This window comes from Lynx canadensis, chromosome B4 (genome assembly GCF_007474595.2).
Source record: "Lynx canadensis isolate LIC74 chromosome B4, mLynCan4.pri.v2, whole genome shotgun sequence".
Lineage (NCBI taxonomy): Eukaryota > Metazoa > Chordata > Mammalia > Carnivora > Felidae > Lynx > Lynx canadensis.
Window position 1 is genome coordinate 83708363 of NC_044309.1, and position 13931 is coordinate 83722293.

General features: G+C 41.8%; 1 protein-coding gene across 8 annotated transcripts; it reads left to right on the forward strand.

The window, feature by feature from the left end:
• Positions 1 to 13381, forward strand: ATP23 (ATP23 metallopeptidase and ATP synthase assembly factor homolog). 8 transcript variants are annotated; one of them, XM_030323079.1, is made up of 8 exons: positions 326 to 369; positions 4032 to 4077; positions 4232 to 4329; positions 4760 to 4841; positions 8106 to 8288; positions 8693 to 8830; positions 10432 to 10515; positions 12927 to 13381. In XM_030323079.1, the coding sequence occupies exons 6-8, from the start codon at positions 8732 to 8734 to the stop codon at positions 13128 to 13130; spliced, it is 387 nt and encodes a 128-aa protein (XP_030178939.1). In that variant the 5' UTR covers positions 326 to 369; positions 4032 to 4077; positions 4232 to 4329; positions 4760 to 4841; positions 8106 to 8288; positions 8693 to 8731; the 3' UTR covers positions 13131 to 13381. The 8 variants fall into 8 exon arrangements, with proteins under 8 accessions (XP_030178943.1, XP_030178936.1, XP_030178942.1 ...); XM_030323080.1 differs by lacking the exon at positions 8106 to 8288 and adding an exon at positions 8319 to 8569; XM_030323083.1 differs by lacking the exons at positions 4232 to 4329; positions 8106 to 8288 and having other exon boundaries at positions 1 to 369.
• Positions 13382 to 13931: the final 550 nt, after the last annotated feature.

Here is a 13931-nt window from a genome sequence, read left to right on the forward strand (position 1 = left end):
GGAGGCCCAGCAGCCGCAAAGTCCTCAGATACTGTGTGTGGCGGTCACCCTGCCTGGGGCCGGTTCGGCCGGGCACAAGGAGGATCTGGGCGGCCCGGTTGGCGGGAAGGAGGTTGCCTTCCCCGGGTCTCATACCCGGCCGCCCGAGGCAGGACGAAGCAGCGGCGAAGTCTGCGGGCGGCATGGCTGGAGCTCCGGATGAGAGCGGGCCCGGTTCTGCTGCGGGGGAACAAATGCAGCAGCAACACGTCGCGTGCCAGGTCTTCCCCGAGCGGCTGGCTCAGGGGAATCCCCAGCAAGGGTTCCTTTCCAGCTTCTTCACCAACAACCAGAAGTGCCAGTTTATGCTCCTGAAGACGCTGCAGACAAGTAGGAACCGTGACCCGGAGGCCGGGGGTCGGCGGGGTGGTGTCTGCGACCCAGAGGGCAGGGGTCTCTGGGTTCACCCCCAGGTGTGGCATGAGCAGGGTTCAGGCACCTCTGCGCAGAATCCGGACAGATTCGGCCTCGTGGGGGCGGGGTGGTGGTGGTGGTGGGGTTTGGGCCTCAGTTTCCCTATCAGGTGGTGTTGGGGCCTTTCAGCCCTACTCTTGCTTGTGGATTGAGGGAGGAGTTGGATAGGAGTTTGCCCTTTTCAGTCACACTCACGGGTCTGATAGATCCTCTGATTTCTCATGTAAATTATGCAGCAGTATGGGGACTTCAGCGTGTGGGCGAAGCAGTTTTAAAGAGACTCGTTAATTAAGGCATTACTGCCGGCAGCGCAAAAACAGTTTTGCAAACTACCTTCGTTGGAAGGGGTTCTTAACCTTCATGCATGGATGAGCTTCCCAGCGTAGAAACCTCTGAAATGGACTACGAAATCGTGTGCATGCATCTGAGTGCATTTTTCTGGGAGAGAGTTCTAACTTCATCATATTCTGGAAGAGGCCACGGACCCCCAAAGAGTCAAGGATCACTGCTGTGGGTTAAATAGGGACACAACTGACCAATTTCTCCAGCCCCAGGGACATTACACTAGAGATTTCTTAACTCCTTTACATTGACATGGACTTCCTAAGTTTACTTCAGATACATTTAGAAAATCGAAGTCTTAAACCTACTTGTCCGAAAGCAAGGTTACTATTTCATAGCTGGCCAATCACAGTTCAAAAGCCAACCACCTAGAGATTTTCCAGCCTTCTTGAGTTTATCCGCATGTTAGGGAATCCAGGGAGGGGGGAGGGGAAAGGGGCTAATGGGAATGATGAGGTTGTATTCACTTGGAAATATGTATCCAATGCCTCCTAAGTTCTGGTGTGGGGAAATACAAAGATGAGTAAGGGTCTGGACGGTGCATTTTATTTTATTTTTATTTTATTTTTAATATTTTTTTTTCAACGTTTATTTATTTTTGGGACAGAGAGAGACAGAGCATGAACGGGGGAGGGGCAGAGAGAGAGGGAGACACAGAATCGGAAACAGGCTTCAGGCTCTGAGCCATCAGCCCAGAGCCCGACGCGGGGCTCGAACCCACGGACCGGGAGATCGTGACCTGGCTGAAGTCGGACGCTTAACCGACTGCGCCACCCAGGCGCCCCTGGACGGTGCATTTTAGAGGTTGAAAGTGGAACACCGTAGAAAGACCTGGGCTGCAGAGTTGGATATAGGTTCAGATCTGGTCCCTCTCCTTATCAGGTGTGGAAGACTGACTTAACTCTCTGATCTCCTTTATCCTTATCTGCACACACAAAAAGGGAAGGGTAGGGATAAAAATACCTCTTTTAGGATTGTTGTGAGGAATGGATTTTATGAAGGTAGATTGCGACCATATCAGGAGCTGAGTAATGGCTAACTGTGCTTACAATGGAAGAGACAAACAGTGGAGGCGATGTAGAGAAAGGATGTGAGGAGGGTGGCGAGCTGAGCATGAACCCCAGTAGGAATTAGCAAGTCTCAATTAGCAAGAACCCCTGGAGGGATGCTGGGAGAAGTGTCAGTGGTATTAAAGCATCAACTTACAGCTTTACAATCCTAAACCTGGGACCCGGCCTCAAGGGAGATCTTTGTTCTCTCTCGCTCTCTCTCTCTCTTTTAAATTTAAATCCAAGTTAGTTAACATATAGTGTAATGATGATTTCAGGAGTAGAATTTAGTGATTCATCACTTACATCTAACACCCAACGCTCTTTTTTTTTTTTTTTTTTTAAAGCAAATCCATTCTAAATACTGCAGGTCCTGTCTGAACCACTGTGCTCCCTGCAATAATAATAATAATAATAATAATAATAAACTATTATTATTTTAGTAAGAGTACTATAGACTTTGGGACCCACTTCAACTTTGTAAAACTCTCTTAGTTGCTTGAATAATAAAACACTTAATATGGTTCTTGACACCTGATATACACTAAAAACACTTATTACTAATAATTGTTTTACTGTTCATACTCTTAAGAGGGGGCAGTTAAAGTAGTAAGCTATATCTGTCTTTTTCATCTCCCTACTTTTCTTTTACTCACTTGTTTTTCCTTTCAGCACTTAAAAAAAAACCTTGGTTTCGTTTTCTAATTTTTTGCCTATGTCATATGGTATGCAGTGCATTTGTGTGCTGAGATAAGACCCCTATGTGGAAAGTTGATATTAGAGGCATTTGGGTTTGTTTTACTTTCCCGTAATTATTGCAGGCTAATAGATGCTTAGAGGTGGAAGGTCCTGGGGCCCCTGGGTGGCTCAGTTGGTTGAGCATCTGACTGCAGCCCAGGTCATGATCTCGTGGTCCGTGAGTTCAAACCCCACGTTGGGCTCTGTGCTGACAGCTCAGAGCCTGGCGCCTGCTTTGGATTCTGTGTCTCCCTCTCTCTCTCTGCCCCTCCTCCACTTACACTGTGTCTCTCTCTGTCTCTCAAAAGAATGAAAAATGTTAAAAAAATAATTAAAAAAAAAAGCAGTGGAAGGTCCCACAGGAGTTATCTAGGCCTTCGCACACTACACTGGAAAACCACTGTGCCATCACTGACTAGGGAGTTTATACACCTCTGCTGGAACAGGTTACCAGTTCTTCGAGGCTCCTTGTGGCTACCTGTATATTGTAGTCACGGCTTTAATTGTTGGGAAATCCTTTCTCATACTGTAACTTCTACTCTTTGGTCCCTGTTCTGCTCTCTGAACAAATATTATCTGCATCTGTTCCCACACGGCAGCCCTTCAGATACTTGAGGCCATTGTGGTCCGAGTTAAGATTTTTATTCTCCCTTCCACCTCCACACCCACAGCTCCTTTCTTGCTTCTTACTGAGCATAGTCCTGTACTGTTCTAGTTGCCTTCCCCCGGGGAAGAGCTGAAGTTGGCAGGTCCTGTTTAGAGTGTGCTACTTAGAATGGGACACTGTTACCCTGCGGTCTGATCAGGAAAGACGCCAACGAGCCACTTACTCCCTTCCTCTCATCTGGATGCTGTGCCGCAGTTCATTTCTACGGAGAGGCCCCAAATTCCCTCATTCTTTTGGTATATGCTTTAATACAATGTTTTCGATCATGTAATTAAACATGGGCTTTACAAGCATGTTTGATATCATTTGAGATGTTTAGTAGTATCCATCTTGGTATTTGTGTCACAGTTTTATTTCATTAAGGACTTATTTTTATGTTAATTTAAGCTTGTCTTTTCATATCCATCTTTTACCAGTTTTAAGGTAGTATTACTTCATTAAGATTTGTGGCTTACTTTTCTTTTCTTTTTTTTTTTTTAATGTTTTTTACTTATTTTTGAGAGACAGCAAGACAATGTGAGCAGGGGAGGGACAGAGAGAGGAAGACACAGAATCCGAAGCAGGCTCCGGGCTCCGAGCTGTCAGCACAGAGCCTGATGCGGGGCTCGAACCCACAAACCATGAGATCATGACCTGAGCCAAAGTCAGATGCTTAACTGACTGAGCCACCCAGGCGGCCCATGACTTACTCTTTCATAATATCCTATACTGCTTTTTGGAGAATTTAATTGGTGCTCTTTTTTCCTGATTAGCATACCTAATTGAATCAAATATCTTTCTAGATCCCTACGTCAAACTTCTACTTGATGCCATGAAGCACTCAGGTTGGTAAGTAAATCTATTTAAAGTGGTCGTCTGTATTCCGGCTGCTAAAAACAAACAAACAAAAAACACCCCAAACTGCAACTTCTGACAGTTTTTCACTTCTGGCCACAAAGCCTTTTCCATATGGTAGGTGTTGGTGATTCTGCATTCTTTCCAGACAGGTCTGGCTCTCTTCAGACATCTTCCGCCCTAACTCTAAATCTCTGGCTCTACCGTTCACCTCCGGTATTTAGTAAAGACCACACTTAAAGTCTTGTAAGTAATTACCAAACCTGGCTTTCCCGCTTTACCAGCCTCAGCATCGTCCTTCATGGAGAAGAAATCTCGGCTTGTTATGTAGGAGCCTTCCGGGTGTTGTTGAACCTTGAGGAAATTAGAGAAAGTGACATCTGAGGTCCACTTCTTCACAGTCTGGCCCAAGGATAGCAACTCCAGCATACTTCCAATGTGGCCTTAATCAGTTGACCGGATGCTTGATGGAACCTCGTCATGGGAGTTGAACTAGGATAGATTTTGCAGGGATGATTTCCTTATTTTACAGATGAGACAACTGAGTCTTGAAGGTGTTAGTTTTGAAAGGGCTTGATGATATGGGGCTCCCGACTCCTTGCCCAGGGCTGTTTCCCTCGCACCACTTGCACACTGCTTTTGCGCATTGTTTCTTTAATCCATTCTTGCCTTTTAGTGCTGTTAACAAAGAAAGACACTTTTCTTGTGAAGACTGTGATGGAAATGTCAGTGGAGGTTTTGATGCTTCAACATCTCAGGTAGGTATTTTTGCCAAGTTGTTCTCTTTCCTGATGTTTGCTAAGCACCTTCCACATGCTGGGCGTTCTGTTTGGTAGACTTTGTGTACGATTCAAAAACTGAATCTTATGGTTCTTACTCTTAAGGAGCTTATGCTTTCCTAAGGGAGATGAGCCATGAACACAGAATGATAAAAATTTGAGGGAGGTTAAACTATTTTACGTGGGTGTAGTTACCACAATGGGACTGTGATATGAATGAAAAATACCAACAGATTCAGCTAGAGCATATAAAGCTTCTTCAGGGACAAAGAAGACAAAGACTATTGCCCACGGAAGGGGTATCATGAGCAAAGGTGGTGTATTGGGAAAGGACAAAGTATATTTAGGGAATGGCATGTTGTCTAGTGTAGCAACTGTCTCCTTTGCACAGGTTGCTCCGTCTGGCAGGCTCCCTTCCCCACCCTCAAATTTAACTCCTAGTCATCCCTGAGATCCTCATTTAAACATTCCTTCTGCAGAGAAGCCTTTCCCAATCCTCCAGACCAAGTCAGGCATTCTCATTGTATGCATTCATGACATCTCGGATTTTTCTTCATGACACCTGTCACTGCACGTATTTAAACATTTTGGCAACTGTTTGATTAATTTCTAGGGCAAGACTGTGTGGGGAATATGGGGAAATAGGGTTGGAAAGAAAGGTAAGCTGTATGGTGGGAGGCTTTGAATGCTTAAAGAGTTTCACCTGTACCTGGTGAGAAGTGATATACCTTTGAACATTTTTGATTAGGGACATAAGGTTTCTCATTTGGAAAATATGGCTAATGATTATATCTGTCTCATAGAACAGTTATTAGAATTAAATGCGATACCTCATGGAAGGTGCTTAGCATAGTAAGCACAGTAAGCATTCAATAAATATTATTAGTTTTAAGTAACTGGAGAGTTTTGACAGTATCTTGGAGTTGGTAGAAGAATTATATTACCCTCATGTGATGAGGGTAGATGAAGGTTTTATAAGTAACACCTCCCATCTTGAACATATCACCCTGTTTAACAATACTTACTTGTTTCCTCCTGGGGAATTTTATATATATTTTGGTTATTTATAGCTGTTTCACAGTAATCATGAGGAAAAAAAAAAAAAAACAGCATAGGAGTGAGAGGTCTGGGTCTTGGAGTCTGGTAGAATTGAGTTCAAATCCAGTTCCCCTGCTTATTGGCTGTGGGGCTTGGGCAAGCTGTTTGCCTTATGCTCAGTTTCCTCATTTGTAAACTGATAATAACAACCCCTAATAGCTCTCAAAGTGGGTCTTGGTAAATTCATCCCCCCCCCCACCCCGGCCTTGGGGTTAAATAGAGTGGACATTTTGAACTTGTATCTTACTTCTCAGTAGTGTTGAGCATAGTTGGGCACTCCTTTTATTTTTTTTAAGTTATAATTTGTATTGTGAAGTGTCTCATTCACACAGAAGAGCAAGAAACCTATACGTATGCTTTTGGTCACAGTAATAAAATGAGCACCCGTGTAACTGCCACCAGATTTGAGAAATAGCACATTGCCAGGATTTCAGAAGATTGTGTGCCCCTCTTGGATCACATTTCGTCTCCCTTTCTTACTCTGACTTTTGTGATAATCATTCCCTGCTGTTCTGAATAGTTTTACCATCTCTGTGTACAAACAATGTGTTATTTAGTTGCCTGGCTTTTAAGTTTTATACAGGGAATATTTTGAGTTCTGTGTGATACTTTGTAGTTTTATGAAATCATGCAGTAGTTAGTTTCCCGGAACAATTCTTTTGTTGAGCGTCCTGAGATTCTTCCATGTTGTTGTACACACCTCTGGTTTGTGTAGTTTGGCTGTTGTATAGTGTTCCTCTGTATGTCTATACTGCAGTTTACTGTATTTATTGTTTCCAACTTTGTTATTAAGAACAATACTGCTGTGAATATTTTTCACATCTTCTCCTGGTGCACATGTGCAAAAGTCACTCCTGTGTCTATGCCTAGGAACAGAATTACTGGGTCATATAATATGCATACACTTGGCTTTAGCAGGTAATGTCAGACACTTTCTTCCCCTGGTTTCCAGTATATGACCCTCTGCTAGCTCACCTCCCTCTACCAGCTGTTACACGTGAAGTCTCTTAATCCTCAGTGTTAGATCCCCTTCTTTTCTTCCTCTGTACTCTGCCAAGGGGATCTCATTTCTTTTCCTAGGTCAGAGCTCTCTTTTGAACTTTACATCTGTATATCCAGATGCCCACTTAGTACCTACACTTGGATGTCTTAAAGGCACCCGAGACCTCACAAATTTGTTCGAGTCCAAACTGATGATTTATACCATCCCCTATCCCCACCCAACCTGGTGTTGTTGTAGTTTTGCATATCTCAGTGAATGGTACCACCATCTATCCTGTTACCCAAGCTAGAAATGTAGAGATCATCCTTGTACCTCTGATTCCCTTCCCATATTCTATCACTAACTTTTGTCTAATTTGCTTCCTAAATATTTTATTTTGGGGGGGGGGGGTCTTACTGTCCCTGCTCAGGTACCATTATCTCTTGCCTAGAATACCTCATTAGCCTTCAACCAGTCTCTCGGCACCCAGTTTGGTCATCTGCTTATTTTTACAACTGGAGTCAAAGGATAAAAACAAACAAAAGCACCTCCCTGTCTCACTACTCCCTTTCAGTGACTTCCCACTGTTCTCAGGATACAGAGTGATCTGGCTCTAGCGGACCTCACCAGCCTTATCTCATGCCTGTCACCTGCAGCTCTGTGCTTCAGCAATACGGGCCTGCTTCCAGCCTCTCGTTCTGTTCCTTAAGTGCTCCTCTCCTTTGCACAGGTTGCTCCGTCTGGCAGGCTTCCTTCCCACCCTCAAATTTAACTCCTAGTCATCCCTGAGATCCTCATTTAAACATTCCTTCTGCAGAGAAGCCTTTCCCAATCCTCCAGACCAAGTCAGGCATTCTCATTGTATGCATTCATGACATCTTGGGTTTTTCTTCATGACACCTGTCATTGCACGTATTTAACATTTTGGCAACTGTTTGATTAATTTCTAGGGCCATTAGTATATATTATAAATTTTAGTTATAAATTATAAGTAGTAGATCTCAATAAATATTAGTTGAAGGATGAATGTTGGATGAATGTATATATCATTCATGTTGGATGAATGGCACATATCTCAGTGTCTGGAACATAGTACATAGTAAGTACACAATAAATGGTAACTATTATTACTAGGATCCCTCATGTCTTTATTATTCTTATAGGGTCCTGCTCAGTGTGCTGTTGGCTTTTTGCACTTCTTTCTGAAGGTCTTTCTGAGGATTTTTCCTGGCAATTCTAGTAGACTGAGACAGTGGTGGTCATTCATTGTTGATTCATTGCTCATTCAGAAACTTGATAAGAAGCAGTTTACATATATTCTCATTTAATTCTCACAATTCTCTGAGGTAGGTACTCTCATGATCTCCTTTTTATAGTTGAGGAAACTGAGGCACAGAGACAGAGGTTAAGAAACGTGCCCAAGGTCACCGAGTTAGTAAGGAGTGGGGCTGGAGTTTGAACCTGTCTGCTGCATTCCAAAGCCCGCTCCTAATATGGTGCTGTGGAGTCCACCAGCTCACCGAGGATGGCATTTAAGTGCTGCTGTAGTTGAGAGAGAAGAGGGAGAAGTTGGTCACTGGGAAGGCTTAATGGAACGGGTACATTAGAGCCAGACCGTGATCAGTAGGTAGGTGTAGGGTTGAGGGAGTAGGGTGGGTGAAGGCTCTGCCCAGCTGGTGAGAAGATGGGATTTACAAAAAGAGAGCGGATATTATAAATATGGAACTTCCCTTATTTTGTTGCCTCCTAGATTGTTTTATGCCAGAACAACATCGGTAATCAGGCCCATATGAACAGAGTGGTCACCCATGAGCTCATTCATGCGTTTGATCACTGTCGTGCTCACGTCCACTGGTTCACCGATGTCAGACATTTGGCCTGCTCGGAGGTGAGTCTTATCGTAAAAGATCTTCCCCCTGGGAGCACTCTGAGTTTGGATATTTTATTGAAGCATAATTTACTTAAACATATTCCTTTTCTTACTGTCGTGGCTCCATGCCATTCTTAGGTTTCCGTTTTTAACGACTGAACACAATTTTGAGACACGAGACATTTTAAGCATCTTTTTAGAATTGTCTGAATTATAACCTTTAAATTTTATACTAGTGGTGACTTGATAATTATAAACTATTTTTCCTTCTGTGGATTCTTACTTTGTTCACCACAGTCCATTGAGGTAGATGCTACCATCCCCATTTTATATATGTCAAAAGCGAGGCATTTTTTAGATCCATGGGTTCAGAAGTGGCAGAGGCAGAATTACAACCCGAGTTCTTAACGGGTTTGTTGTGCTCCCTCCTCTAGGTAAAGCTCTTTGCTTGCCTGAGAGTAAAACATTTAGCCTCAAAAATACAACGTAAGAAGTTTTTTTTAGTATTAAGCACATTGGATTGTTCTCAGAAGCACGATATATTTATGCTCTTAGACGTATGTATTTAATACTTGCATTTCATTAATTGAAGAGTGCAATGTGCTGAGAAGTTAAAAAAACGAATATACATTTCAAGCTGATGCTTTATAACTCAGATTATTTTCTCTCTCCCTTGAAATGAATAAGCAGCCCCATTGCATCTAATTACAACTCATATTATTTGGAGAGTACACTGAAACCTGAGTTTTTAATAAGTCTCTCTCTTGGGTGTTATGAGAATGAATGCCTGTGAGCCAGTTCAAGTGTGTTAGGTGCCTCGAACTCCTCAGAGGAACGAGGCCATGGTATTGTAGAAGTAACAAGAAGTGGGCTATTTCTGGCTGCAGTGCTTTGGCAAAAATGTGGCCAGGTTGGCTGTAGCATCTATATCGGTAGTTAGAAGACTGTTTCATCTATTGAAGCTACATTTTACCTTAAAAATATAGTAAATTAGAAAATATGCCCTAACTTCAGGCTGTCATGCTCATAGCATGACAGGTGTAGAATGTTCTTGATTCTTTGAAAAATTAAAAATTAAAAACTTAAGTTTCAAGAACTTAATTTTTCATAGGACAGTTGATGCCCTGGAGGAAGGCATGAATTTACACAGGCTTAAGGGAGGTTCCAAGAGAGTTGCGGTGTTTTGGGCTAGCGGTAGGAGGTTCATATTCTCAAAGAGTCTTAGATACTGATGTATTCAATTTTATGCTCACATTGAAATTCACTTTGTAGATCTTTGAAAGCATGCTTTCTTGAAGTCCTTTTGGTAATATATAGAAATATATCTTGTAGAAAGCGTGGACTTTAACTCTGACGTCCAACTTTCTGACTTTTGGTTCCAAAAGAAATTAGTTCTTTCAATAAGGTTATTGTATAAAGTTTTGAAAATTCCCTTTGCTAAATGATTGACCTCCCCCCGCCCCCCGCCAGCCCATTTATTCTGCATTGTCTAGTATAGCTCATAGATATCTGCTCTTTAAAAGTCTATTCTCAGAAAAACATGCTAATGTTAGATTCTCTTACAATTTTTATAGAGCATGAGCACTTATTTTCCTTTTGTTCACCTGTCTTTGTGATAGGTTCGAGCTGCTAACCTTAGTGGAGACTGCTCACTTGTGAATGAAATATTCAGGTTGCATTTTGGATTAAAACAACACCATCAGGTAAAACTAACATGAAATCGCTTACCCTCCAGAGTGCTATGAATGGAAATGATGAATAAAGAAATGAGAAGTACATTTAGCATTTGAAATTTGAAAGAACTACTTATATGGAAAGAATACAAAATACATACTGTGTAAGGCAAACAGATGGAATTTAGTTCTATTTTTTATTTTATTATTATTATTTTTTGTTTAAAAAAATTTTTAAGTGTTTATTTTTGAGAGAGAGAGAGACAGAGAGACAGAGAGAGACAGAGTGCAAGAGGGGGAGGGGCAGAGAGGGAGGTAGGACACAGAATCTGAAGTGAACTCCAGGCTCTGAGCCATCAGCACAGAACCCGATGCAGGGCTCAAACCCATGAATTGGGAGATCGTGACTGGAGCCGAAGGTGGATGCTTAACCGACTGAGCCATCCAGGCGCCCCTAGTTCTACTTTGTAATTATGGGTGAGCTGTGTGACTAAGTGAGAGGTTTTAATAGTGAAAAGAACTACAATCTTGTTCTTGGGGTACTTTTGGAAGGGGGGGAGATAAAGAATGGACGTGAAATCACAGCCTGTCTTACTTCTATCCAAGCAGTACTGGACTTAAATTTTGAAATGACCACAGTATTCTTGAGTCAAAAAGTAATACCTTTTGACAGAGACTGCCCTGCCGCACAGATTACGGCTGGTAGCGCCCCTTTCCAGGCCTGACGATGTGATAACAGAGCTTTGAACTGGCACAGACTTGATTATGATAAGTCTCTCTTTTTCCCTTGGGTAGCAACAGCAGAAAATGAATAGAACTAGCAACAGGATGGAAAATATATGGAGGTAGCAGGACCCTGCTACCCTCCCTGAGAGAGAGAGAGAGAGAGAGAGAGCGTGAGAGAGAGCACGTGTGTGTGTGTGTGCAGGAGTGAGCAGGGGAGGGGCAGATCGAGAGGGAGAAGAGAATCCCAAGTAGGTTCTGTGCTGTCAGTGAAGAGTCCAACATGGGGCTCGATCTTACTGTGACATCATGACCTGAGCCGAAATCAAGAGTCAGACACTTAACCGACTGAGCCACCCAGGTGCCCCTGAAATTGTAGTTTTAATAGAAATATATTTTGAGAAGAATTAAACCTGACCTGTGGTCTATACATGTGTCTTCCAAAACTGTAGCTCCAGGAGATAAGTTTTTACCATCCTTTTTCTTCCTGGAAGGGAGAAATTTCCTCTTTCTGGCAATTGTTGTCATAGCTCCAGGTGGTTCTTCCTCTCTTTCTTCTTCCTTTCTGCCTGGAGTGTATTTTTAAGATCGTTGGTTAGTGTAATTTAGGTCAAAAGCACTGATTTATATTTTCATACTAGTGAGCATCTCTGGCTCAGGCATGCTAACCAGGGTGAAATAAAATAGGGAACACACATAGAAAATGAATGATTGACAGGATGCACAGCCATAAGAACCAGTATTTGGTTATTTTTCATGAAAAGGTTAAATGCTATTATTTTGAGCTTTAGTTTGGGCCTAGTGGAGAAATAAATTGATTTAAAAGTCTCCAAGAATTGGAATGGCAGGACCTAACATATTTAGGGTACTGAGAAATTCTAGCCTATTACTGTGTAACATTAGATAAATTATTTTCTTAGGTACCCATTGCAAAGAACGCTCAGGAAAAAAAAAAAGTTGTTTGATTTTTTTTTCCCCCCTGAAAAATTAAGACGCCTTTAAATTCTGTGTGTGCATGTGTGGTTTCCTCTTGCCTCCATGGGAGAGCGCCCCTCTTGAAGGAAGAGTTATCTAGTATGGGCCATCTGAAAAGTAGAGGAGAGAGACATAGAAGTAAAGTATGTTTTAAATCTATTTAAATTTTATTAAAAATCCAACCAGAACCTTATTTATAGAGTTTTGTTTTGTTTTGATATTTGCAAATTGGGACTGACTGTTTGTTGGACTGCCTGAAACTTCAGAGAATGACGTCTGGTTATATTACTGGAAATGATGAAAAAAATGGAGGAGGTCTTACTTATACCTAAATAATTTTAGACTGTTTAACATATTCCATAATTTAAGAATTATGTTTCCACTTTCTTTTTTTCTATTTTATTTTATTTTATTATTTTAGAGAGAGAGTGAGAGTGCAAGCAAGGGTGAGGGGCAGAGGGAGAGAGAGAGAGAATCTTAATCAGGCTCTACTCTTAGCACGGAGCCCAATGCAGGACTCGATCCCACAGTCCTGGGATCATGACCTGAGCTGAAATCAAGAGTTGGACATTCAACAGACTGAGCCACCCAAGCACTCCAATGTTTCTTCTTTAGAATGACATAAATTTATAAAATAATATGAAAGGGAATTAATTCTGATGTGGTTAGACATTATATAAAATATTATTTTATGATTAAATTTTCATATAAAATTAAAGCCACATACTTTTCTTTCTCCTTAGACTTGTGTGCGAGACAGAGCCATTCTTTCTATCCTGGCTGTTAGGAATATCAGCAAAGAAGTAGCTCAAAAGGCCGTTGATGAAGTTTTCGAGTCTTGTTTCAATGACCATGAACCTTTTGGAAGGATCCCACATAACAAGACTTATGCAAGATATGCTCATAGAGACTTTCAAAACCGTGATCGGTATTACTCAAATATATGAAGACAATGACATTTTATGTTATGGAGCTTCTGTGATCATGAAGAAAATACTGTTCTCAAGTGGACAAATATATGAAATGTAAATGATCAATTAAATACATTTAAAACACAGAAGATGCTGATTCTAGCGTATGTTCAGAAAAAGTGGCTGTGGTAAAAGTGAAACTGCCTTAAACTCCAAGGCAAAAATTGTAACTTTACAGTTAGCCATTTGGTAAATAAGGCAAATAAATTACATTCTTGTATTTTCTATGTTGTACTTGCGTTTTTTTATTATTTGAATTTTAAAAAAAATTGTGATTTGTTTTTATTACATGTGGTTATTTTAAAATTTTTTTTTCAACGTTTATTTATTTTTGGGACAGAGAGAGACAGAGCATGAACGGGGGAGGGGCAGAGAGAGAGGGAGACACAGAATCAGAAACAGGCTCCAGGCTCTGAGCCATCAGCCCAGAGCCTGACGCGGGGCTCGAACTCCCGGACCGCGAGATCGTGACCTGGCTGAAGTCGGACGCTTAACCGACTGCGCCACCCAGGCGCCCCTACATGTGGTTATTTTAAAATTTGATTATGGGGGCACCAGGGTAGCTCAGTTGGTTAAGCAACTGACTTTGGCTCAGGTCATGATCTCATGGTTCATGAGTTTGAGCCCCGCATCAGACTCTCTGCTGTCAGTGCAGAGCCTATATTTGGATCCTCTGTCCTCCTCTCTCTGCCCCTCCACTGCTCATGCTGTCTCTCTCTCAAAAATAAATAAACATTAAAAAAATAAAATTTGATTATGAAACCTGTGAAGTGTGCT

What these genes read in the sequence shown, in the direction of transcription:
- ATP23 (XM_030323083.1), top strand. Translation starts at nt 183, where the DNA reads ATGGCTGGAGCTCCGGATGAGAGCGGGCCCGGTTCTGCTGCGGGGGAA. An exon ending in TTGATGCTTCAACATCTCAG is followed by an intron (nt 4,842 to 8,692) that starts GTAGGTATTTTT and finishes GTTGCCTCCTAG; the next exon opens with ATTGTTTTATGCCAGAACAA. An exon ending in GACATTTGGCCTGCTCGGAG is followed by an intron (nt 8,831 to 10,431) that starts GTGAGTCTTATC and finishes TCTTTGTGATAG; the next exon opens with GTTCGAGCTGCTAACCTTAG.